Source organism: Cardiocondyla obscurior, linkage group LG12, assembly GCF_019399895.1.
Source record: "Cardiocondyla obscurior isolate alpha-2009 linkage group LG12, Cobs3.1, whole genome shotgun sequence".
Lineage (NCBI taxonomy): Eukaryota > Metazoa > Arthropoda > Insecta > Hymenoptera > Formicidae > Cardiocondyla > Cardiocondyla obscurior.
In genome coordinates, this window is record NC_091875.1 from 2,245,799 (window position 1) to 2,271,023 (window position 25,225).

At 39.3% G+C, this 25,225-nt stretch overlaps 2 protein-coding genes across 4 annotated transcripts; one reads left to right on the forward strand and one right to left on the reverse strand.

Moving 5' to 3' along the window:
* Nucleotides 1-91: 91 nt before the first annotated feature.
* Nucleotides 92-24,774, reverse strand: LOC139106823 (protein expanded). 2 transcript variants are annotated; one of them, XM_070663817.1, is made up of 13 exons: nt 24,227-24,774; nt 16,489-16,538; nt 10,603-10,760; nt 10,200-10,299; nt 7,097-7,176; nt 6,855-6,934; nt 6,007-6,247; nt 5,615-5,890; nt 5,211-5,376; nt 4,805-5,113; nt 4,417-4,683; nt 2,483-4,137; nt 92-2,404 (listed from the first exon to the last, which is right to left on the reverse strand). In XM_070663817.1, the coding sequence occupies exons 3-13, from the start codon at nt 10,714-10,716 to the stop codon at nt 1,901-1,903; spliced, it is 3,792 nt and encodes a 1,263-aa protein (XP_070519918.1). In that variant the 5' UTR covers nt 10,717-10,760; nt 16,489-16,538; nt 24,227-24,774; the 3' UTR covers nt 92-1,900. The 2 variants fall into 2 exon arrangements, with proteins under 2 accessions (XP_070519918.1, XP_070519917.1); XM_070663816.1 differs by having other exon boundaries at nt 4,405-4,683.
* LOC139106833 (putative sodium-dependent multivitamin transporter) lies at nt 11,004-14,822 on the forward strand. Of its 2 annotated transcripts, none has more exons than XM_070663837.1 (8): nt 11,004-11,682; nt 11,846-11,935; nt 12,280-12,620; nt 12,989-13,108; nt 13,334-13,648; nt 13,805-13,922; nt 14,114-14,382; nt 14,515-14,822. In XM_070663837.1, exons 1-8 carry the CDS (start codon nt 11,572-11,574, stop codon nt 14,753-14,755), a joined length of 1,605 nt encoding a protein of 534 aa, XP_070519938.1. In that variant the 5' UTR covers nt 11,004-11,571; the 3' UTR covers nt 14,756-14,822. The 2 variants fall into 2 exon arrangements, with proteins under 2 accessions (XP_070519938.1, XP_070519937.1); XM_070663836.1 differs by having other exon boundaries at nt 11,005-11,682; nt 11,846-12,067.
* Nucleotides 24,775-25,225: the final 451 nt, after the last annotated feature.

A 25,225-nucleotide genomic window follows, 5' to 3' on the forward strand; every position in this document is an offset into this window, starting at 1 on the left:
GAAAAGATTTAATGTTTTTACATCTTTTAACTACCCCCTAATTAAATAAATATTTAATACTGCTTTATTCGTATTTCCACAAATTTGGGTCTTTTATTATAAAAGATTTTTATTTATAACTGATGGCGCGTGAAGATACATACACACGAGATTTTTGCCTACGTATAAAATTACGCAGTATCGTATTGCGCAATATTATGTACAAATGCGAAATTTATAGTATAATATTAAAATCTAATGACAATTAGTGAGCTATTTTCACAAAACTAAATTGCTGATCTTTTTATCATAATAATTTTATTGAATTGTTCTCTTTTATTTACGATTTACGACAGGGTTGTGCGCGTATCCCTTGGAAAATTCAAAATCTAATTAATTTTATGTTAAATTTATATAAAATTACAAATGATGTAAGAAATTAACGAGGTCACTTATTCAAGATGCTTCTGAAATACGTTAGAAACATATTAAATAAAAAAATATTAAAAAACGTTCGCATCTTGCATTGCACTTACAAATATTATATATATATATAAATTTATCGGTCATTTTTTTTTCATTGTGTTATAGTAAATTTGAGTGGTAGCGTTTTAATGTTATTTCTGAACCAATTACGAAATAGTTGAGCTATATTAACAACACTATGTGCATCAAGACACTTTGATAATAGTGTGCTATGAAATAAGCACTGAAATATTCAAGGATAGACGTGAAATGGAAGTAAATGCTCGATAATAAATATTACTCCTGAAAATTCTAAAATAACTACTATCCTTCTAATTACAATAATCACATAAATGTTTTCATCCAAAATATATATATGTATTCTGTGATTATATTACGTAAGAAAGTAATTTTTTTTATGATATAGGGTAAACTAGAGTAGGGTAAACTATATCATTATTGGCCACCCACGCAATATATACTTTTATCGTAAAGTTGTCAGCATCGCATCGAAATCCGTATACAAGTACGTAAAGTACTCTAATCTTAACCATAATTTAAGTTCTATTATAATCGAAATAAATAGAAATGTACCGTTTGAGTTTTATAAATCAGATATAAGTGATTAAAGTAGTTAATTATATTTCAACATGTACATATTTACTGCTGATAGTTTAAGAGATTACGTTAAACTAGTTAAATTTTCTACAACGTCACATTTATATATAATTAGGCAATTATAGGTATATATAAGCCCGGTTTTACCAACGCGATTTAATCTAATCAGTGGGTTAACTTTCAGAGTTTTAACTGATATATCTTTGACATCAGTTTTATGTTCAACACTTGCAACCCTGAAAGTTAATCGACCGATTAGATTACCTCGCGTTAGTGAAACCGGGCCGTACTGTTCAAGAACACGAATTCCTAAATTCGAGTTTTTTAATAATTTGGACGAACAAGCAGGATGATAAACATAAATAAAAGAATTATGTAATTCTTATCACATGATTATATGTAATGGCCAATAACTCCATGATTTATCCTAACAACGAGCGGGACTAGCGCCGCCTTTATCGGGGCTTACGAATGGAATTTTCATCGCAATGTATAATTGAGCAAGAAACACAATAACGCTTTAGTGTCTAACATCGAAGTTGAAATATATCGATCTAATAATATTGGAACGCAAATAATCAGCTAGTTAGAGCTTCTATATATTTATAGTATTAAAAGATGAAAGAAAAGAAACAGCGAACGAGAGATGGCACCCTGAATCAAAGAAGCACGGTCCGTGAAAACGATATTTCATTCATTGTACAGTTCCTTATTACGTCACCTTAATTATATCAACGTTAATTAAACCGACGTAACGCGTGATAGCGATTGTAGGATTTTGGAATGTACTTTTATCCTGAGCTTTAAAAAGTCTGTGAAAAAGGAATGTCTACAAGCGTTAGGAATGAGACGCCCTGGTAAAGTCCTTCTTAACAGTCGAAACTCCTGCTGAGGAGGCATTCATCTTGTAGGCATTACTCTTTACCTCGGAGGGATGCTTGTGAGTGCTCGTCGATGATTTTCTAAGTGGTTTCTGAATTTGTGTTGTTGACAGTCCGCTCACCGGATACTTATTCCTGCTGGACGTCGCTCCGGTGCTGTTCCGTGCACTGCTCTTCGTAGACGCAGCGGTGGAAGTTATCTCACTAGGATGCTTCGGCAGAACGAAGGCCTTCGTCTGCTTCAACAGGTATTGATCGTTGCATAGCGCGGAAATTAACGGTAAATCTAAATTACGACTTTTCTCGCGAAGCGTTCGGATGTCCAGCATATCGTCGCCCTTCGCCTCGTCGTTCTCTTCCATGCCATTACTGAGTTTCTTGTGTTTATTCGTAGTCGTGCTAGACAGGGAGGAAGTTGCCGTTGAAGAAGATGACGGTAACGGTTGATTTTTTTCAAGATTCTAAAATAAATAATATTATTTGTTACAAAATAATATTAATTAAACGTAAAAGAGATTTGAGATTTCTTTTCATATTACCTGTATTTCATACGGTGGGGGCGGTGGCGGTGGTGGTAGCCGACGATGCTTAGATTGCGGCAGAGATTGTATCTTGCTTGCAATTAAAGTATCTAAGCATTTAAGAATGTTTTCGTCGCTCCTAGTCCGCGAGAATGCATCTAACGTGTGAGAATGAGTCGGCGCGGGTGGCTCCTTCCTGAGACTATAACTGCCCGTAGACGAACAAGTTGCTCCACTGTACAGCGAGCTAGTGCTAGCAGCGTAATGGCTGTTCAAATTACCTTGAAGATAATTTCCACCGGAACTCCCGATATCACTGGAGCTTAAATTCTGGTTGGACGCATATTTGGATGGGGAAGAAAAAGAGGAACCGGGAAGATAGGGTGTGCTACGGTACATCACTGAAGATTTGTTGAAGGATGGATACGGCGGCGGTGGATAAGCTGCCATAGCTGCCAGAAGAGAGCCCTGTTTGGCGTCGATGTATTCTTGCTTCGATACCGCCGGATCTTTGAGCGGAAACATGACATAGTCGACGTCGGAGTAAAGTTGTTGCTTGTACTGTTCTATCTGCGATCGTGAAACTTGACTTGTGTAAACAGTTGCCAAACTTGACGATGATTGTTGCGTTGTTGCTCGGGAAGCGTGCACGTCTAAGTAATTGTTTGGACCTACTACAAGAGCGGCGACCGGAGCGTGCACGGGGGTGGGTTTCATTTTATCGCCTGGATAAGTAGGAGGTTGAATTCTAGGTGGAGGCTTCGGCGCGATATTCCCGTCGTTGGGAGTCTGCGAGGCTCTCGCAACGGTACCGATCGCCGTCGACATATCGGGATAAGGCGGCGGGGGTGGCGGAGGTTCACGTGGAGTTACAGCGTCGTTTCGCGGTGGGGTGGGTGGCGGGATTTGAATCCTTTCTCGAGGTGACGTATACGGAGGCAGCGGTGGTGGTAAATCGCTTCGTCTGGGCGGCAACGGGACAAAATCTCCACAATTTGTATTGTATGGTGGTGGCGGCGGTGGCGGCTCACGTTCTCGAGCTAATTCTGATATGGGCGATCTTTTCGGAACATTGATCGTTGCGTAGTCGACGGTCTCTATTGGATATGGTGGCGGTAGCAGTTGCCGATCACTGTCCGTCCTAGGTGGTGGCGGTGGTGGCGGTGGCATCGTCACGTAATCGCAGTCCGAGTCCATTGAATTACTGATAGTCTTGCGTGGAGGATATCTTCCGACTATCAAGTCCGATAACTCGTCAGCCGATAATAATGGCCTCGCCCTGGACGGATCGCTGCCATCGCCTCGGAAGCTGCTCACGCTGAGTATGCTGTTACTACGCGAACGCGAGTCCTCGAGCTGTCGATTCAAGGAAACCCCATCATCGTCGCCCTTACAAAGACTATATATTGGTTCTTGATCCTCCGCGCCGACATCTTCCGTATAAACGTCGCTACTTTCAGATCGCAATCCACTGTGAATGGTGTAGAAGCCAGACGTGATAGAAGCTTCGTCAGTGGTCGATTGAACGGAACTCAGAGCACATACGTCGCTCGCCGCCGATGACTCGTTAGTATCACCCGTAGGCGAATACAAATCATCTCCGATTCTTTCATCTTGGATTTCACTGCTCCTCAATGTATAGACACCGCTAGTTTCGCTCGCAATATCGGTACCTGAGAAAGATCATTTACATGATTTATTATTGTACTACGTGACCACGCTTAATTTACGAAAATGAATAAAAAACAGAATGGTACTAGCATTTGTATTCTGTGCACGTACTATTATAATAGTATTAGATGAATAGGATGTAGTTTACTATATTTCTATAGAATACAGCAGGGGGTGCTCGGCCTAGGTTATTCTAAAATTTTTCTACGGTACGTTGACTATGTCGACAAAGCCGTTTTCGAAATTAAAGCTATTCTCTTCGTTCTCACCTGTGTATTTACCTGACTTCTTACACCTGTCATAAATAGCACCCGGAAAGCTAGCCGTCTCCGAAGAGATTGCCGAATTTTGTGCCGTGTGCGAGTAGCCCAACTCCAAACTAGACGTCGCTGAGGTGCGACGCATTCGCGACGTTCCACCCGCAGATGTATTAACGACTACCACCGTGCTACAACTACTGCTACATTGCGAACCTTCGGCAGCGGTTGCGGCAGTTGACGCGAGGCGTAATACCACCGATGTAGAAGTCGCATCGGAATTGTCAATTTCTGAAAATTGTTCCATTAACGTAAATACTAGATTAAGTTTAAATTTCACTGTATCGTTAGTTGTTAGTGAAATTCTTTTTTAACGCGACTTAAACTTTCTATTATTATTAATTGAACTTACCGTCAATAATAGAAACGGAGGAGGATGGCATAGAATGATTGTCCGTATCCCCATTCGTGCCATTTAAAACTTTATTCTGACCGTCAGAATAAGGTACCGTCTCGGTAAGACGTGGCAGACACTCGGTTGACGCTGGGGCGGTATCAGGTTCATCTTCGCTGTGTACTCGATCACTGACAATACCGGACGTTGTATTCGAAGATGTGCTCGAGATGACGGAAATTCGTTGATCACCGCGCGCCCCGCGCGCTGTTAAGCTCAACTTACATCGAGTAGGGTACATGTAACAATCCCTCAAGACTTTCCGTTCTGCAAATCGCATTAAATTTATTATTTAAAAAGACAAAAATAAAAAATAAGGAAAAGATATCTAGAAGTTAATACTAAACAATAAAGCTTAATTCACCTTCTTCTTCCCGTCTAATAGCTTCATTTACTCTAGGTGCTATAGCCATAGAGAATTGATGGGTGTCACGGCAAAGTCCCAAGAGCAATTTGCTTTTGTCATCGCAGCCGCTGTAGAGAGTGAGTTTTTCCGGCTGATCAACCGCTCGGATTTCAAACTTCTTGCGCTGTGTAAAGAAAATACAAAAATTTCTTTAATCTGCGTCAATAATAAAAATAAATTATCGATAAAGTGATTTGTTATATTAATAAATATAAGTAAGATATATTTCAATATATACGGTATGAAAAAAGCATTTATACAATTTTTTGCTTTTCAAAAATCATATAATTCTGTTCTGTTGCAGTGAATAGCCAGGAAAATCGGAGATATATATAATTTTTTTTTTTACTTTAAACGCTTACATCGAAAGAGAGCTTGCCGATGTTATTCCAAGCGAAAACGCGCGGGGTCTCCTCCTCTGCGTAGATTCGTACTCCGCGAGCACAAATTGCCAAAAGTATTCGTCCCGGTCCCGCTTCGTTCTTACTTCGGCGCAACCGATACAGGTGAGCGTTGAGCGGCGCTTCCAACAGTACCGCCTCCCGGATGTATTGCAGCTCTGCCTCCTCTCTGGAAAGCCCACTGTTCTCCCTGTGTTGGGTTGCAAGCACGGCGAGGACGTTCGACTCGAGGCACATCTGACCGTAAGACCAATCAAGACACAATTAAATGATTGAATAGCCATATTCGTAATCGTAAATATAAATTTATTAGAAAAGATCAGAGGTATCTGAAGACTACAAATTTTACTTACATGGGGAGGAAGGTAATCCGTGGGCTTGCAGTAACCGACAGACCCTGCATGCGGTCTGTGACGTTCTTCGGAATAGTCGCCGAGGTCGGCTTGAAGAGCAAGCCCAGCAAGCACAAGCAACGGCGTGATAATAGATGGTTCGTGAAGGGGATGGTGAGGATGGAGACTTTCCACCCCGCCGCCATGCCTGACGACATTGTCGCGCAATTGCAGGTAATAGTGATGCCGTGTCGTTTCATCGCTGAAATAGCAACTTGAGCATTAAAATATCTATATAATAATAATAATAAATATTAAGTAATTTACAGAGAAGCAGGTAATCTTGATAAGATTTGAAAAACGTTTTTATTTCATAAAAGTTGATCTCAACACAAATTGAATATGTATATTATTTATGAGGAAACGAAAAACGTGCGCGCCAGCTGAGACTCGTAGGTACAAAAATTAAACCCTCCGGGCAAATGGTGAATCGTCAAATTCAATGTAAATCACAGGGTTTCGTGTGTCGAAATAAAAAGAACCACTGCGAATCGGTATAATTACCAAGGTGCTCTGAAAACGCTTTCGTTTTAAGCCCACGGTCTATCTATCATACCTCGTATATAATTATTTTATAATTACGAGAGTAGGCAGCACTATTCGGCTACCGGACGAGAATCCGGATTTTGTTTCGCAAATAAAAAATTTCCTTCGCCAGAATTTATTCTTGTAATTTTATTTTTCGGTTTCCTCGTATGCAAATCTCGTTTATTCGAATATATTTACGCGATTGGGGAAAAAAAAAAAATGACGGTTTTTATATTCAAAAGGTAAAATTAGTTTAGCTTTAAATAAATTATTTATGTTACCTTAACAACAAAGGGGTATCGACGTAAAAACGAACTCGAAAGTGTAAAACAAAGGCTGGTCTTCCACTGCTATCCAAACCCTGTAAATAATTATTGCCTCGTGTTAAAACAAATTTCATATCGGTTACTGTGAATATTGAACAATCGTTTTGAACTATAATTCGAAGATCACAGCTTGCACCGTGCTCTTAGAACTATGTGCATGATTTTCGAATATTAGAAATTATGAAATAAGTTCTTACATGTGTGTGAGAGTTTCGCCAATTTTTAGGGGCGTATTTGCTCAGCTTATTCTCGGGATCCACAAAGAGATACTCGCCGTCTGAAACAAGAAAAATAATAATGAAATAGTTATTTTTCTCGATTTCTTTTAAATTACATTTACAAATAGATATATTGTAATAAAAATATTAATTACGCTTTCCTTAAACTCTCTACATTTCTTTTTTAAATATGTACTTTCTTTGAAGGGCCGGCTCTGGGTACGCAAGTCTGGAATTAAATTTACTCGGAAGTCGAAGATTTATTTCCTTCGCACATTCTTTCGCGCGATTAACAACGCAAGGTGCCGATACTCCACAAACGAGTGAAACAATGAAAGAGGTCTGGCAAGAAGATGTTAATGAATGAGAGGTCCTCAAACCTGTCTCTGGCCTTACATGGGGTCAGACGGCTCGAGCTCTTATGGCACGATAACGTAACATGTTTTTCACTCTGAAACTCGATTTGAAACCACGAATGCCGATCGAGGACCATAATCGGACCCTCAAAGCTTTCAAGCGCAATCCGCGCAATCTGCAATTCCCAGGGTTTATATTTTTTTTTTTTTCCCCTCGTAAAAAGAAATATTTTTCTAATTTTATACATAACTTTTGCTCTCCTTCTCAAATTACATGTGAAATTTTATCCTATATTCCGTTGCAAATTATAGGTCGTCTAAAATGGATTTAAGCCGCCTCGATATTCCTCTTTCGATACGCTCACTCTTTCTGTGGGGAAGAGAGCACCTGTGTTACCCGAGGTATAACCCGGCCATTACTGGGGAATGTTAGCCCGAAGGCTAACCCCGGTCCTCGCGTAATAATCCATCGGGACTATAAGGTCCATCGTATATCTCCAGAGATATTCTTCGGAGTCACGGGAGGCAGCGCGCAGCAAAGATCTCCCTTTTTCTTTTTCTTTTTTTATCTCATCTTTGGCTTCGATCGAATAAGATTGATATTTTATCGATTGTAAGTTCGATTCTCCTCTGGTTCTAACTCTAATTTACTTGCAAAGATAAAGTCAAATTTCTTGAGCCAACGCAAAGAGCAAATTCATTTAAAGAATATTTTAAATCGTTCTTCGTTCCGTTTGATAAACCTTTCAAACTTTTTTTCACAAATTCTTGACGTGATATGTAATCGAATAATTTCGTAATAGATTCACGTCGCGCTTTGTAAAAGGCATTGAAAAAGTCGGAAAGGTGCATCTTTTGCGGTGCAACGAGAAAAGTTCAACAAGCCGAACTTCTCTCTCTCTCTCTCTCTCTCATGAGCATCCCATCTGCTTCCCAGAAAGAAACAATGCTCTTTTTTTTCTCTTTCCACTGCAATATGGTGCGGCAATGCGTTATAACCATAATTACACTCGTAATCATCCCTGATTGCCTTGATCACCATCTAGAGGAAAAGGGGCGATCGCTCTTTTCTACCTTTGCGCTCTCGTTAGCTATCAGGCAGAGCAGGCTATCTTTCACAAGCCAAGCCTTCATTCGAACGCATACTTTTGTGCTTATCAAGTCATATCAAATATTACAAATTTCGTAGAATAAATTCTCAACCTTGTTGAATTTACACCTAAAGCTTCTCCACCTTTCAAGCAACACGGTTGCAACTGAGATCGGTTAATCGTGTAATCACACGACAGGGTAAAATAAAAATAAAAATAAAAATAAAATAAAATAAAATAACATAAAAAAAAAAAAAAAAAATCTAATTTTATTTCTAAAGAAAACCGAAGACCGCTAATGCTTGCAGTAACGTGGCTCGTCGTCGAGCAGAATGTGACATACAGCCTCGGTAGAGAACGTGGAGTACGTTGAAAGAGATACGTGGAGAGAGAGAAAGAGAGAGGAGACGCTGAGGCCCTGTTGTGAGGTACAGCTTTAGCCTCGCCGTGATACATATCCCTTGAACCTGCGGCCGGAGCGTATTTTCTGCCATCTCTTCCCTCCGCCAGCTAGAATGGACCTTTTCGCCCCTCTTCCACCACGTCGTGTGCCAACGATCCCTGTCCTCGGCCGTCCTCCTTCCACATTCCTGTACGCGGGGCCGTACATTGCGCCGGAGATGCTCGACCGGGAGATGGAATACGAGAGGCCTTATACAAATCATCGGGCTACCGTCTTACCCGGGACCCCGTTCTCTTTTTCTTTTTTTTTTTTTTTTTTTTTCCCGCTTCCCCTTTCCGCCTGTTTTTCTCCTTCTACTTTATCCGGTCGCTTCTTTTCTTCAGCGCACGTCTCTTTCTTCCGTCTTGCGGCAACCTATTATCTCCTCCATTTATCGCATACTTGCCTGCTTCTCTATCTCTAATCGCTTTTGAGCATACACGTTGAACGTGCGCACTCCCCTTCTTAATTATTTGCGTCTGCAAGCACGAATCGTGACTAAAATTCACCGCGCGTTGGCGTGCGAGCGAAATATCTAACATTCAGCGATACGTTTTATTATTGTTAATTACTTGCGGCACCGAGTTTAATTATAATATACAAAATGTAGACAGATTATTTGTACGTTTTGAGTATCAGGAATAACGTTGCGTTATCAATTGAAACCGTCGTGAAAATGAAAAGCACACGAAAATTCGACCCGGGACCCCCGGGCTTAGATCGCAAGACCCACCGCGAATCGCATGAGCCATAACGCGCATGCAGGGAGTGTGAGCTGCCTTTCTTCTTATACTTGTTTTTCAGGTGCATTTTTTCTTGTCATGCTATGGCTCGCGCGTCTCAAGACCTGCCAACTCAACCGAGTCCGATGATGGTGCCCCGCTGGAATGTAGAAGGGATGGGTGAGGTGGGATCTCTCGTAGGGCTCTTTGAGGACCCGGGAAGGCCTTATCCGTGGTGGGGGCCACCAGTCGGACCGGCTTGTCACGATTGGGGAGGGTAGCGATGAACGTGAGCCGTATGGTATGCAGAAAAACCTGACGATTAGTCAAGAGGGACCTGGACATCTCGCTAGTTTAATGTTTTCGCGATTTCTCCGCCCGTATCACTTTCTTCTGTTGTCGGGAATTAATATTTCTCGTCTGATAAAATAACAACAAAAAAAAAAAAAATGCACGAGGCTTGTAACTCACCGGACAATATCGCCAGACCGAAAAGTTCGCAATCTCGCATGCCCTGCTGGCTCAGAATTGTACATGTCTGCGTATAAACCTCCTTCACTCTTGACTTAGCCTGAAATAACAAAATTAACTATTTAGCATACGAGTTTCCAAAAGTAAGTAATTCTAAATAAAATTGCATTTGTCGGTCAATTTATTTCTTTTTTTTTTTAACGAGCAACATTAATCACAAAATAATAATCTTGTTGAACGGTTGAATGTATATTCTTTTGATTATAAAAATTGAAAAAAAAAATCATGAAAACGTTTCACATACGAAAAGTATTAAAAACCGTGCATATGTGCTTATTTCATTACCTTCAAATATTCTATATTTTTCCAAGTTAAAAAATCAAGTGTAGTATTTTAGACTCACCTCAACAATGAAATAGAGAGGATCACCGGGAAGGGCGTGAATGGCGAGATAGCGGCTGGCGGACACCAGGGGTTGAAGGCAAGACCGCGCAGCTGTGACACCGCTACCACGCATGCTGCATGCTTCATTTCGCCGCCGCTACCCCCAGCGTCAACTCACTGTCAACGATAAAATGCTACGTGATAAATTTGCCTATAAATCTAGTCTTCGTGGAAGAAACTTGGCATCACAATGCCCTGCTTCTCCTTAAACAAGTAATTATCTAATCTCTATCGAATAACTACAATTAATATATAAAGTCGTTAAAGATAATGTACGTTAAAGAAAAGGTTGAAAATAATAGGCGAGATAACAGCAATTTTTAAGTATATTAATTAATTTGATATCAAAATGCCTTGAATATTGGTAAATGAAGAGTATGCGAGACTTTCTCTACAACGTAACTTGAACCTTTCCATTCCAGAAGTTGTATTAAAAAAGAAATTACATCCGCTTGCTTTTTATTTGAGAATATTCGTATATGTTTATACCGAATTATTATTATTTTCTTTTTTTTTTAGAATTACTACAATTATTTTGCAATATAATTATAATATAATAATTATAATTATAATAAGTTATTATACAGATTTATTTTAAATGCATGCATTCAAATGTTGGGTGAAACAGAAAGAAAGTAATCATAAAACATTTGTGTACTCGCTGATAAAGATACTTGTGAGATTGAAATACGTCAGAGATTATAAACGCTTGTCTACGATACGCGTGCAGTAATTCTCAATACGTTGATAAGCGGGACACGTTTCCGACGACCGGGGGATTTTTTTTCCGATGTTAGTCTTGAAAATGACACAAAGTGCAGAATTACAGTAATAAAATAAACGTGAGAAAACGAGAAACGAGACAGCGCGCGTCACGAATAATTCCCTTTTAATTAGTATTAGCGATGATCAATTTGTGACAAACAGTATGGCAACGTTAACTGCGGCAGATTACGCCGTGATTGGTGTATTAATTCTAATCAGTTCAGGTATCGGCTTGTACTACTGGTTCTTCGGTAGCCGACATAAATCAACTGAGGTAATTCAATCGCAATTTTTTTTTTCTTATACGGCACACGATATCCTAATTATATTTTACTAATTTTTACTTCTCGACTGACTCGTTGTTAATATATATATATTTTTTTTTTTTTATTAAAACTAATTTCTTTAAATTTAAAACTACACGTAACATTTCACAGGAATACTTCATGGCGAACAAGTCAATGCGAGTGATCCCCGTGGCGGTGGGTTTGATGGTATCATATTTATCAGCGGTCAGCCTACTCGGAGTGAGTTCTGAAAATTACGTGTATGGCACACAATACGCTGTAATCAACATCTCTTACGGTCTCGCCACGCCGTTCGCGGCCTATTTTTACTTGCCGGTATTTTTCAAGCTGAACGCCGCGAGTGCTTTTGAGGTAAAGACAAGTTTCCCAGCATCGTTATCCAAAATTCGAGATTAGTTTTGTTAAAGATAATTTTATTAATCTTTGATTTTTGTTTTTTAAGTGTTTTTCCAATGCTTTACCGTTCCCTTTCAAGTGCATAAAATTATTTAGTAATTAAGAAAATTAAGTAACCGAGACATTTGAATGTTAACGAAGAGAAACTGTACGGATATTTGTTGCAGTATCTGCAGAAGCGTTTTGGCACGATCACCCGATTAATAGCCAGTTTTGCCTTTTTACTCCAATTGCTTCTGTACAGCGGCGTGGTGTTGTATGCACCTGCATTGGCTTTAGAAGCCACCACTGGTATCTCGACGACCGCGAGTGTGATTGGTTTGGGGCTCATCTGTACTTTCTATTCAACTATCGGAGGCATCAAGGCAGTAATCGTCACCGACGTTTTCCAGGGTTTATTAATGCTGGCCGCCGTTGTCACAGTTATTGTCACTGCAGCTGTTGACAATGGTGGTCTAGACCAAGTTTGGAAGATCGCCGAAGAAGGATCTCGTTTAGAATTCGATAAGTAATGGTCTAAATTACACGAGTACTTAAAAAAAAAAAAAAAAAAAAAAAAAAAAAAAAAAGAAAAGAAAAGTTAAATGAAAAGTGTTGGCTAATTTTGATATACGATTAATAGTTATTTTTTAAACAACTCGCAAGTGCATCCGGAATTGATTCGTGATAATAATAAAATGTTAAAGTAATTTTCTTCAACGTAGACGAAGTAAGAGTGAACGACGCTCGCGCTTTGTAATGCCTAGCAAGTTAAAAATTAAAGGAACTTTCGATAGATGATTATAGAAAAGTCAATTAATCGACCGAGTGAAACGATTAAAATAAAATTGTCAACAAGCGCGGGAAGCATTCATTTATTTTAACTTTTTTACGCAGCATCTCTCCGGATCCGACTGTACGGCATACTTGGTGGAGTTTAACGCTTGGTGGTTTCTTTACTTATCTTTCCTTGTACAGCGTCAATCAAGTTCAGGTTCAGAGAATGCTGACTGTTAGGTAAAGTGACTTTAATTTTCAATCAAACATTCATTGATCAAATCCAAAAATAATTAGTCGCGCCGTTCTTTCACGGTATTATTATACAATCGAGGCAAAAATAAAATTAAGCCTGTTTAATATTTGATATTTAAATATATGCTCGAAATTCGGAATCTCAGTATCGTCGTCAGATCGTCTGTATCATTAAAACGCTTTGTTATCATTTGATGTCAATTGCATTAGTAATCTAGAAGCCGCTCAACGGGCTTTATGGTGGAGCTGGCCGATGGCGTCGATCATGTCGCTCACTCTGTGCTTTTCTGGATTAGCTATATATGCAAAATATCATAACTGTGATCCACTCAAAGAAGGCAGGATTACTTCGAACGATCAGCTAATGCCGCTGTACGTGATGGACACCCTATCGGATTATCCCGGAGTGCCTGGGCTCTTCATCGCTGGAATTTTTAGTGCTGGACTCAGTACCATTTCAGCCACAATTAATTCTCTCGCCGCTGTTATTCTTGAAGATTACATCAAGCCTCTCTGTCGCGTAAGGTAAGTCGCGATATCGCGACGTAATCGTAAATAGGATCAAAATTATAAGTAATCTTCTATATTTCATTTTGATTTCTTTTTCCATTCTTTTTTTTTTTTTTTTTTTGAGAATTATTAATTAAGAAATATTAAAAGAAAGGTCTATTTTAATTACAGAAACAAGGAACTACCTGCTGCGACGTCAATGATGATTAGCAAAATTTTGGCGCTTGTAGTTGGACTAGTATGTGTGGGAGTCGCTTTTCTGGCACAATATCTTGGTGGATTGTTGCAGGTATATAAAACTTTATTTTACGCCTTGTCACGCGCATTGAAATAAAATCTGAGAATTGATTCTACATTCGTTAAAAAAAATATTTGCCATTTCTTTGATAATCCTTCGTGGATTATCGGTCAAGTGCCTTTTAACGAACGTTGCATTTCTCATTGTGCAATTTTTTTTTCTCAACCAAATGTATTTTTTAGGCGGCTCTGACGATCTTTGGGGTCATAGGAGGGCCTATGCTGGGCTTATACACGCTTGGCATGTTTTTCCCATTGTGCGATCAACCGAGCGCAGTCTCAGGATTCGTTCTCAGTCTCATATTTTCTTTGTGGATAGGATTTGGACAGCCAAAATCACCGATTCCGCAACTGCGCACCTCAACGGACGGTTGTAAACTTAACGACACATTTATGCATCGCGAATACGATGGGAAATCATTAATTTACGCAGCTTTACACTTGGAACGCCAGTAAGTAAACATTTAAACTAACGTACGTAATCGTAAGTTTCACGAACGTGCGATAAGCGGAATGGAAACTGGATTAATCTTACGTTGGATGAAACAATTCGTTATCGTAGAAGAAATAATTTTCAATTACAGAATGGAAGACGAAGAATCCTACTTCTATCTTTACCGCATATCGTATATGTGGTACTGTCCACTAGGATTTCTCCTCGCCATAATTACGGGCTGGCTCGTCAGTCAGAGCACAAGATGGATTCTTAAAGAAAGCCCCAACGAAATTGATTCCGTATTGCTATGCCCAATCGTAGCAAATCGAATGCAAAAAAGGAGAGAGGCGAACGAATCTCGTAATATGATAGTAATCAATAAAAGCTGACAATTTCCGGCCTCATTCTTCATAAATGGCCAAAGATGACATTCGACATTTACGGTTTTTTTTTTTTCCGCCTTATAATACAATTAATAAAAATCCCTGCGATTGAGATAAAATATATTTTTTTATGAAAAAGAAAACGACTAGCTCGGGTCGTTTCACCCTGTGCGAAAATGGCAGTTGGGAGTCTCACAACGTACGGACATAAACACTACGAACTACAAACTGCGCGCTGTACGCTTTACCGAAACGTTCGCAAATCACGATGGAATGCTGCCAGACTGGTGTGTACGCGCGCGCGCGCGCCATACGGTGACACACAGAGCAAACGCAAGCAATGACCTGCGTCATGCAGTTCTTACGTAAGAAAATACCGCCAAAATTCCCCGTCTGCCGAAATAGCAAATCTCCCATTGTCCATATCTTCTTCTTTCTAATTTCTTTTCTATTGCTCAGCTTTTTTTTTTTTTTTTGAAAAAAAAAATATTTCTTTGTACTTTATTTTTAATAAAATTCATTTTTAGTGCAACGTGCGAGTTACGTGAGGTCAATAACGAATACGCGACACGACCGTAATTTGCAATTGTGACTAACGTCCTTATGTGCGTTATCATGGAATATGATTAATAAGTTTATTAATTTTCTAACCGATAGGACAGATGCGGTAAAAGTACAGATATAAAATGTTAATAATTAAGAAATTAATTTAGTTGAAGAACCTTAAAACAAAAATTTTATTTATTAATTAGATTGTTGCTCAAGCGATCCAATAAATGTATTATACTTTCAAGTTGTTAAATATCTTGCACGTAGATGCACAATCTACTTTTTTTTTTATTGTATATTTTTAGAAAACTATTCGTTTCACTAATAACTATTCGATTATGAAATTTATTTGGGGGAAAAAAATGACTTTCCTCTTACAGATAGCTTATCATACGTGTTATGAAGATAGCAACCATGTATTCATATGAATCACACAGCAGAAGATACTTTTCATGATAAATTAAGAATTCTTTGATACTTTTGATACCGTATACTTTGATACTACTCATGGAAGATTTCAGAGATTTTATTTCAACTTCCTCTTTATAATTTTTTTTTTTTCTTCTTCTTTTTTTTCACCTCTTGACACTCACAAGTTGCATCAATAAGTCGCGCTTGTCGTGATACAGTAAATTAAAAACATGTTCCTTATATTATAATAAAAAAAAGCTCCATGCAATTGGACGAACAACGGGAATGAGAAAATAAAGATGTCGTTCAAGCTGTCGGGCGCGAAATGACTACCGGTTTTGTGTGTTTTTTGCAGGAGGGCATCGCTCATTTTTACTTCTCGATTTAAATTAAAATCGATTTACTAAGTTTATGTTGTAACTACGTTATACGGAAACTTTGCCAAAAAGAATATACATAAGTATTTCTTTCTTTCTTTCTTTTTTTTTTTTTTTTTTACGAGATACCCAATCTTATGATTCTCGACATATAAAACCTGTAACACGCATATCTCATGACAAATCTATAACACATGCGGATGTGATTTTCCTAACTTTCGTGGAAATTAAATCATCGTCACAACTTGCATTCTCGTTATAATACGCATTCTTTATGAAATAAAATTTTTTTCAACGCACGTAAGAATTTCAAATAAAACGATACACGCAATGCTTGAAAAATTCGTTAACGACGCTTAACGCAATATCTCGATAATTAATTTAATTTATCAAATAACTTACCTAGATCCCTTCGTCTTCCAAGTCCCCCGGCTGCGATTTCACGAATCTACCTGCAACACATGCAAGCAAATTAATTGTAAGCCATCACAATTCACAAATTATAATTCAGTGTCGCAAATAATCATAATTATCTTAATTGTTTCCAAAAGAAAGAGTAAAAGGTGGAAGGGAAAGGACTGTAAACGCGAGCATTAGCTCTCGAGGAGAAACGATGGGTTTAAGCAATGCGATCGTTTCAGAATTCGTCATTGTTTTATTCCTTCGTTTATATTGGCTTCTTTCGCGAAGATTGATTCGAGCCTCGAGAAGAGGAGCAGACTGTACGTTATGGATTAACCGCATAGTCATCGCGCGCGGTCGAGACGAAATCGAAAGACCGGGTCCATATAGGACGCGTAGCTCGGGAGCTCGGGAGCTTGTCATTATATTCACATTATAATCTCATCAGGATATTCCACTGCTTAGTCGGACAGCCACGAAACGACGTGGCTCTATACCTGTGCCCTGCCCTGCCCTGCCGGTTCTGTCCCTCATTCGACCGTGTCTTTTCCCCGCATACTTGACTGGGTTAAAGAAGCGATAACGCTTCCTTAAGCTTAAAACTATTTTTTTCTTTTTTAATAAATAATAGTCGAGTCGTAGTTTTAATTCGGAGGCGTTAATAAATTTCTACATTTACATTCGCCACAATAATCTTTCTAGTTTTATTTTACAAACATATACGAAGTATATCCGAAATAATACACTAAACTTTAAAAGCGCATTCTGAAGATCAAAGTAAAATTTATTTTTTTCTTTTTCTTTTTTTTTTCTTTTTTTTTTATTAACACAGCACGCTCTTGAAATTTAGCGTACTGTTTCAAAAATACCCTGTATATTATACTGAATGATAAGTTTATCAATTGTATTATGTAGCTTGGAACAAGCTGCGACTGTTAATGAAACTGTACGTCACGATGTAGCTATGGTAGAGGTAATACTTGATGTAGGCTGCTTCTTCAATTAATATGCAATACTTCATACTTCCGTCTTATCTCTTCACGTAATTCCACTTTCTCACTCTTATAATATTTGTATAATCGTTAACGGCTCGCCCTACATTACGCGAAACCGTCGAGAGGCCACGATAACGCTCTTCTATTTTATTCATTTTCCTTGTCATTGCTTATGCACCGGTGAAAGCCAATGACGATAACCTACTCAGATGGAAGGCAACTGTTGCAGCCAGCTTCGCGAAAGGAGGAATCCCAATTACGCCCGAGCATGCACTTTGTTATATACAGTACTCCGCGAGATACTTGCAAAATAACGCTGGTTTACTTTGTCGGAAGCGCTCGGTTGCGGTACGAGAGAAGGTAGAAATGAAAATAGCCGTAAGACGAAGACGCGTAAAACACGTGGATTGCTTAAGAAATGCAATTTGGAAATTTAAAACGTTGCCCAAAATAAAAAGAAATTTAATCACAAAACTTCCACCTTGAGTATTAAAAGAAAATATATACATATATATATATATTTGTTTCTTTTTTAGTATACTTTATTACGATTGAATTTAAAAACTCTTGACGGAAGAAAGATTTGTCTTCTCATTTATCAAGCGTAAAGGAAAAATTCGAAAGGGAAGGAAGAAAAAAAAAAAAAAAAAAAGAGAGAGAATAAATAAAAAGGAACAAAAAAGAAAGAAGAATGAAAGAGAAAAGAAGAATCGGCAAAAAATAAGAGGACATGCGTAAAAGAAAATATAGAATATGAATAGAGCAAAGTAAAAGTAGCTGAAGGAAAGGAGGAAGAGGATAGATACAGATAACTCTTCGCACAGCTGTTTCCAGTTTCTCCTTCTTTCTCTCGAATCTTCGTTTCTCCTGCGTACTCTTTTTTTTTTCCGTCCTCTTTCTTTCACTCTGACTTCCATCTTCTTTAACTTCTCGTTCTCTCCTTTTTTTTATCTCACTTCCTCTCTCTTTCTCTCTCTCTTTCTCTTTCACGCATACACGTTCACTCTTCCTTCTCTTTCTCTCTTATCTTTCTCTCTTATCCTTCTCTCTTCTTTGCTATTCACATCTCATTTTATCTCTCGCTTCCTCCTTCTGTACGGCCAATTCTTCGTATTATACCAGGTTGTGGCGTGGAATGCGGGCGTCCTTCGTCCGCTTCAAGCCAACGTCCAACCGATGAGCTCTGCTAGCATTATCCTTCGTCGATCCTTCGCACGCGCTCCTTAGGGCTCGATAAAATTAACCGGGAATACTCCCTTGAAAGAAATACCCGTTGAGAGAAATATCTCGCACTCTCTTCTCTCCGTCGCGCTTTAGTAAAACTTATCGGACGTGCTTAACGCGCTCTTTCAAAGAAGTTATTGATAAAATTATCACGGGCTGTCTGAGGGAGAAGGCGCGGCATTAGGAACATTTGATTTCAAAATAAAAGTAAAGGCCAAAGTTAACTATTAAAAAATTTCACCGTTACATCTCATTATCAATTAATTGTTTAGTAAAATTGGAAATCGGGATAATTATCTTTTTGATAGCTACTCAGTTTCTCTTTTTTTTTTTCTTTTTTGTTTTTTAAACGCGTTATGAATCTGAACGTTTTGATTCTGTATTTTTTTGTATATTTATAGAAACAAGTTTAATTGATCTGTTAATGAGCAATTATCTTCTATACGTCCCCATTCATAAATCTTGAGCATCACTCGAAAAGCCGTAATCTTCCCTTTTTCTTATTACAATTTTTTGTTTACATAAGGAGGAATTGCGTCGAGTGCGCTCATAATATTGCGTGGACAGCATTTTCTGTTCTTACTGACCGCAAACACGCCTCTCAAGGTCTATTATTAGTATGCATCTAGCTTTTCGCATCTTTTTAATTATGCGAAACGCATCAAATGAACGTAATAGTATATTCGTTAAAATTATCACGAGCGATCATCATCACTCATATTCTTTTTTCTTTTTCTTTTTATAATGATTATAGCGATGCAATTAATTGACAATACGAATCTCATGTTCGCATTATGAATTTTATTGCTTAACCTTTCACTATCAAAATTTTTAGCGAAATCACATACAATCCACAAGTATCGCACATATATTATTACTTGAATTCAAGTGTCGAGATATCATTAACACCCAAAACATGTAAAGACTTGAGTAATATAGTTTTATCATCAAGTTTTATATTTATAATCCAACTGTTTTCAATTCAATTAATTTGTATTTATTAACACCTGCCGTACGTCGCTTCTGATTAATTTATAATGCTAATAAAGTATTTCAAAGTTTACAACGTTGAGAAATCCAACGTCGTTTCAGGATGGTTACGTCGTTTGAATCTGTATTGCTGAATTTTTTTAGGGTGGACAGCCGGCAAGTATACGATACATTATCTCACGGTTAGTGGCGGATGACACAATAGAGTGCATTGACACTCCATTCGCGTTATTCCGATAGCGTCCCACCTCATGCTTAGCACAGATACACATGCTCGCTTGGATGCGCATAGAGCCCGCGAAGGTAGTGGTACTTTCACCAGGTAGCCGGATTCCACGATGCACGCAGATAGCCAAGAGCAGCCCACTTTTCAGGCTCCCGACCACTTGAGCGCATATTGCACTGCTACAGTCATGTCAGAATTAAAATTCGTCAATTCTGATACGTATGTAACGTATGTGGAAAATATAATGCATATATATTATTATTTTAACGTAATTAAAAATTTTTTCTTTTTTTTTTTAGTTAAACGACACTTTATAAGAATATTTTCTTAGTTCTTCAACGTATTATTAACTTACGGTGATCAATAATTGTAATTTATTTTATTATATTATTATATTAAATAAACTAACTCTGACAACGCGTGTTAAGTTTAAAGTTAAGTTTATAAGTTAAATGGGTATATTTAATATATTTACGCGCCATGTTAAACGTTTAATTATTTAATTATTAAAATAGAATTGTAATAAATTGCAGACGTTAAAAGGAAATTATAATCTTATGCTCAAAATTCTTCATTATAATTATTTATTGCGAACTATTATTTAAAGGCATTTGTATGCCTTTTTGTGGCAAGGTAACGCGTGATATGATTAAAGGAAACAAAATTTATTATGGCAGAATTAACTTTGCCTTGACCTATTCCTGATTGAGGTCAAAATCAAGAACCTTTCGCGACGAAATCTTTCTGTCGCGATAAAGCGATAAAACTGTAATGTCATATTTGACATAAAAGGACTTAAACTTTATACTCAAAATAATTAAATGCTAAATAAATCTATTGTATTAAAAACGTGAATTATTGAATAAATTTAGATATTCATAAAAACGAATTTATTATTTTAAAAAATTATATTTTCTTTTTATTTTATATCTATTTAGTTTAAGTCCATCCGTTACTTCAATCGCGGATAAAAAATCAATTTGCCTCTACGTAAAATAGTTTGCAGATTCGGCAAAATTATTTCCAGCAAATAAAATTAGTATTCTTAACAGGTCTTTTTATTGTCCATATGTTAACCTGATGAAATTTACAATGACAGCGCGAAACGTGCTATACCAGCGAATTTTTCTTCCTTCGTATATATATGCCTCCAGGAAATCTAAAAATTTTCGACTAATACAAAATTTCCTTTTAACGTTAACAAACATCCAAAGTTTTTTTTTTCTTTCTCTCTCTTGTTTATTCTTTAAACGTTTTTAAACATAAAAAATTAAGAAGTAAAAAAGTGAAACTTAAATATTGTGAACAGACTAACAAGTTAAAAGGCTAAGAAATATTAAAAAATAATTTTTTTTTTCTTTTTTTTTTTGTTAACAGTAACGCCTTCGTCTTTCGTATCAACAAAGTCAGCGGTGTTATTCCGATTAAATTGCAGATAGATTTTAACGCGTGCTCTCGACAAATATTTTCGTTGCGATGCATACGTGCGTCGGTCTGCATGCCACGTCGGTTTTGCAAAGCGAAAAAAATCCCAGGTATTATTTGCCGGGTCATAACGGCCTCCAGCTCAGCCTCGAAAGATATTTTGCGCTGGTTATTTACACAGAGCCCACGGCCAGGCCTAAAATGTCTGGGACACACAAAAGCGATCGTCGGGCTTGACGTCCGGCGGGGTTAATAACTCGTAATATCGGTGAAACGTTAGGTCACGTACTCTAAGCATTCCGTCGCCCTACAATGCAAGGCCAAGGGTTTCTCCTTCCTTTTCCTTACCTCGTCACACCGGAAACCGAGCCGGATACGATACTCCACGCTATTTCAGTGGAGTTTAATCTTTAGCGCTACGCCGGTATGTATGAATAATTGTATATATTATTCGTGTATATATTGTTAAATAAAAAATTGTTCCCTCACATCATATTACACGTTATAATCGACGTCGGCAACAAGAAGATCAATCTATCATTTTATAAAAAGAAAAAAAAAAAATATGAGCAGGTGCTTCGATTTTATCTCTCGTAGAATTTGAATAAAATTAAAACGCAGATCAAGAAGTACAACTTTTTTTCTTTTTTCTTGCCTCGAGAAATATAATTTTTTCTTTTTTTTTTTTTTTTTTTTAAGTAGAATTATAAACAATTTATAAAGTATGTGATTTCTTTTTTTTATTACAACCTTTAATATTTATAATATGATAGAGAGATAACGTCAGAGATTAAAAAAAAAACCCATTCTGCGCCTACGATCGAACATTTCTATCCTGTTACAGTCACGCTTGAACGTGCATTTGACGTAGTACAAAAGAGAGCAACGATACATACGTCAAATAAACGTCTTACGGCAAGATCCTATACGATTCAACAAAATGTTCTCGATCAACTAGAATTGAAACGTCTCCAATCTTTTTAACAACGGAGACGGAGGACCACCGTGCGGTCCGGTTCGCCGAAGGAAAAGCGAGCTCCCGGCCGAGCGTTAAGACATAGTTAAGCGCGAAATGTCCCGTCGTTGTACTCGTACGTATACAGGGTGTCTGAAATATGATGTCCAATCTTAAATTTGTGGGTAGACATGACGAAAGTCCTGAACAATTTTCAAAATTCTTTATCATTTCGAGAAAATTAAAATATAATACACGTAAGTACGTAAGAGTGATAAGGAAGACACGATTTGAGCGACGGCGCGAATATTACAAACAAAATGTTCAGATGATTCTTCCCGCTCGCCGCTCACCGCTCGCCTATCGTCACGCGCTAACTCCGCCTATTTTGTTTGTAATATTCGCGCCGTCGTCTGTCGCACTCGCTCAAATCGTGTCTTCCTTATCACTCTTACGTGTACTTACGTGTATTATATTTTAATTTTTTTCTCGAAAATGATAAAGAATTTTGAAAAATTGTTCAGGACTTTTCGTCACCGTTTTTATGTCCCTACCCACAAATTTAAGATTGGACATCATATTTCAGACACCCTGTATATGTACACGCGATGCGGGTCTTCGACACGAGGAGCGTGTGCGAATATCACGCGGGTCGACCGCAAGTAGTAAAGCGCAGAAATCGCGAGCGTCGGCGCATGCGCGTCATCCTTGGAATGCGCGTTCTCGCGTACCTTTATCTCTCTTTGCCCCGCGCGGCGTGCCAACCCTCTCGCATCATCGCGACCGGCCTGGGTCTTCCACTCCTGCTCTCCCTCCCCCGCCCGCCGTGGCCATTGCAACCTCCTCTTTGTTGCCTCGCCGCGCCGCGCCGCGTTTCGGTTTTTGGTACGCCCGGGCCTCGTGCGGCGACACACGCACACCGACTCCCCTCGTTTCATTCGGGGCGATGCCGATATCACGCGCGAACGCCGACGTGCCGCAATCGCGTCACCGTGAGGTCGGCCGCACGGCCGTTCGCGCGAAGCCAAACCGTGCGTGCGGCCATGTGCATGTCGCCGCGCGTGTGACATATCTGTGCACGTGCATATTTGTGAAAGAAATTGGAAAGCGCGCGCATGCCCGATTGGAGGCGCGCGTGTTCGTATTTGCGTGCACGTCGCGTGCGACGTGACATGCGACTCCCGAACGTTTGAATTTCTTTCGTCGTTTCTTATACGTCGTTTTATCTTCGTTTTTACTACCCGCGTATATGAGATCTTGAGTAATTTTCAGCCGGGCTTTTTCTCGAACTACCTGCGACGAGGCAACGCGTCGGGTGAAGGCTTCGAAGTTTCTTTAAGTTACTCGCGGAATTGGTAATAATGTCGAATTCAAATTCGTTTGACTTTTAATAATTCATTACAAAGATGATAAATATCGCAATATATAATGGGTATCGCAAATTGCGTCATGAAGTACGGCCTATGTGTGAAGATAACTTTTATCTACTTTTTAAATAAAAATTTGATTTCGTAAAAATTTAACCCAGCATTTCACTTCATAATAATGCAGTTCTGGGAGACTTGTGAATTATAAAAATTATTACCGTCGTGCAGTGGCGCACGGCACACCTAGTTTCATAACAAACGAATGAAGCAAAATGATAAAAATGCACTTTTTTCTGAATCTTTATACGATATAAAAAAAAAATTAAAACATGACCGCCGCGGTCGTGCTCAGCGCAAAGTTAGCCGCGAACGGGAACCGGTCGCGCGCGTCACCGACGAAGTCGAGGCGCGCGGGGCAAAAGGCACGCGAATTAGCGTCGACGATTACACGAATCGAAGAATTCGAAGGAGCCGCGACGTGACGTTCACTTCGATGGAAAGCAAAGGAGGCGAGCGAGAGCGCGCGTGCGCGCGCACTCGCGACGAGATCGCTTACCTTTTCTTTCGCGATGTCTCAGCAACGTCGTCTTCACGGCCGATGATTTATCTTGGCGCGAGGCGCAACCCCTCGTGAGATGGGAGGCAGGGTGGCGCGCGTAGCGTAATCCAGGTAATCCAAGTTGAGGCGGGAGGGCCGTGTTGCGCGGCACCCGCGCAACAGGTGGTCGTCGCGGGTAAACACTCGCGGGATCAAAATGAATTCGCGTTCACTCGCATCAAACACAGAACACAACCCGCTCTCGCGCGCTCGCACTCGGCACCCGCACACGCGCGCGTTTCACATCGAGCGGCACGGCACGCTGCTCCGCGAGGAAGTCACCCAGCACCCTCGGACTATTCGGAATCGCAGCCGCGGCTGCGGGTTGGCTCGCGGGAACGCGGATGACGCGCAATTCCTTCCTCGGGACGAGGTTCGGCCGCGGGTTCCTTTCGACGGCGGCGAGAACGGTACTCCCCAGCGAGAACGGCACAGGAAGAAATCTCGGCAGTCTCAGCCAGCGGGACCGGTGAACGGTGCAGCGTAAACCGGAACACCAGCTAATCACGACATTTTACCCCGGCAGCCGGCGACTGACTGATTCCGTGACCGTGAGTTCCGTGATTTGCCGAGTAAAAGCGGAGTCGCGACCCTCGCGCCACTCACGTCTACTGGTCACCGGCCGCACTAACGCGCCTTCGCGTTCACCATCTGAACTCTCCACATTCTTTGGCCGATAGTACCAGGATGCACCAATTGCATATCGCGAATAGCCATCCCACTTACGTCGCCAATTGGTCATTTCGGCGTAGTATCGTTTGATTGGCTGATTCAGCAGAAAAATTACAAGCGTCGATCGAACGGCATTTCGAGGTGTAAAATATCTATACAGAATTATTGTTAATTTCTCAATTAAAATATAAATAGATAAAAAATACGAAATTTAAAACACATGTAGCGACGAAATAAAGTTTTTTAACTAAAAGTTTTACGCTTATTCAGTTCTAACCGATCCGA

Bases quoted from the DNA above. Each gene is read 5' to 3' on its own strand.
- LOC139106833 (XM_070663836.1), top strand. From the start codon at position 11,572: ATGGCAACGTTAACTGCGGCAGATTACGCCGTGATTGGTGTATTAATT. The intron at 12,068-12,279 runs GTAAAGACAAGT...TATTTGTTGCAG, and splicing joins ACGCCGCGAGTGCTTTTGAG to TATCTGCAGAAGCGTTTTGG. The intron at 13,109-13,333 runs GTAAAGTGACTT...CAATTGCATTAG, and splicing joins CAGAGAATGCTGACTGTTAG to TAATCTAGAAGCCGCTCAAC.
- LOC139106823 (XM_070663816.1), bottom strand. From the start codon at position 10,716: ATGCGTGGTAGCGGTGTCACAGCTGCGCGGTCTTGCCTTCAACCCCTG. The intron at 10,300-10,602 runs GTGAGTCTAAAA...TTGTTATTTCAG, and splicing joins CTCTCTATTTCATTGTTGAG to GCTAAGTCAAGAGTGAAGGA. The intron at 5,114-5,210 runs GTGAATTAAGCT...TGCGATTTGCAG, and splicing joins TATTAGACGGGAAGAAGAAG to AACGGAAAGTCTTGAGGGAT.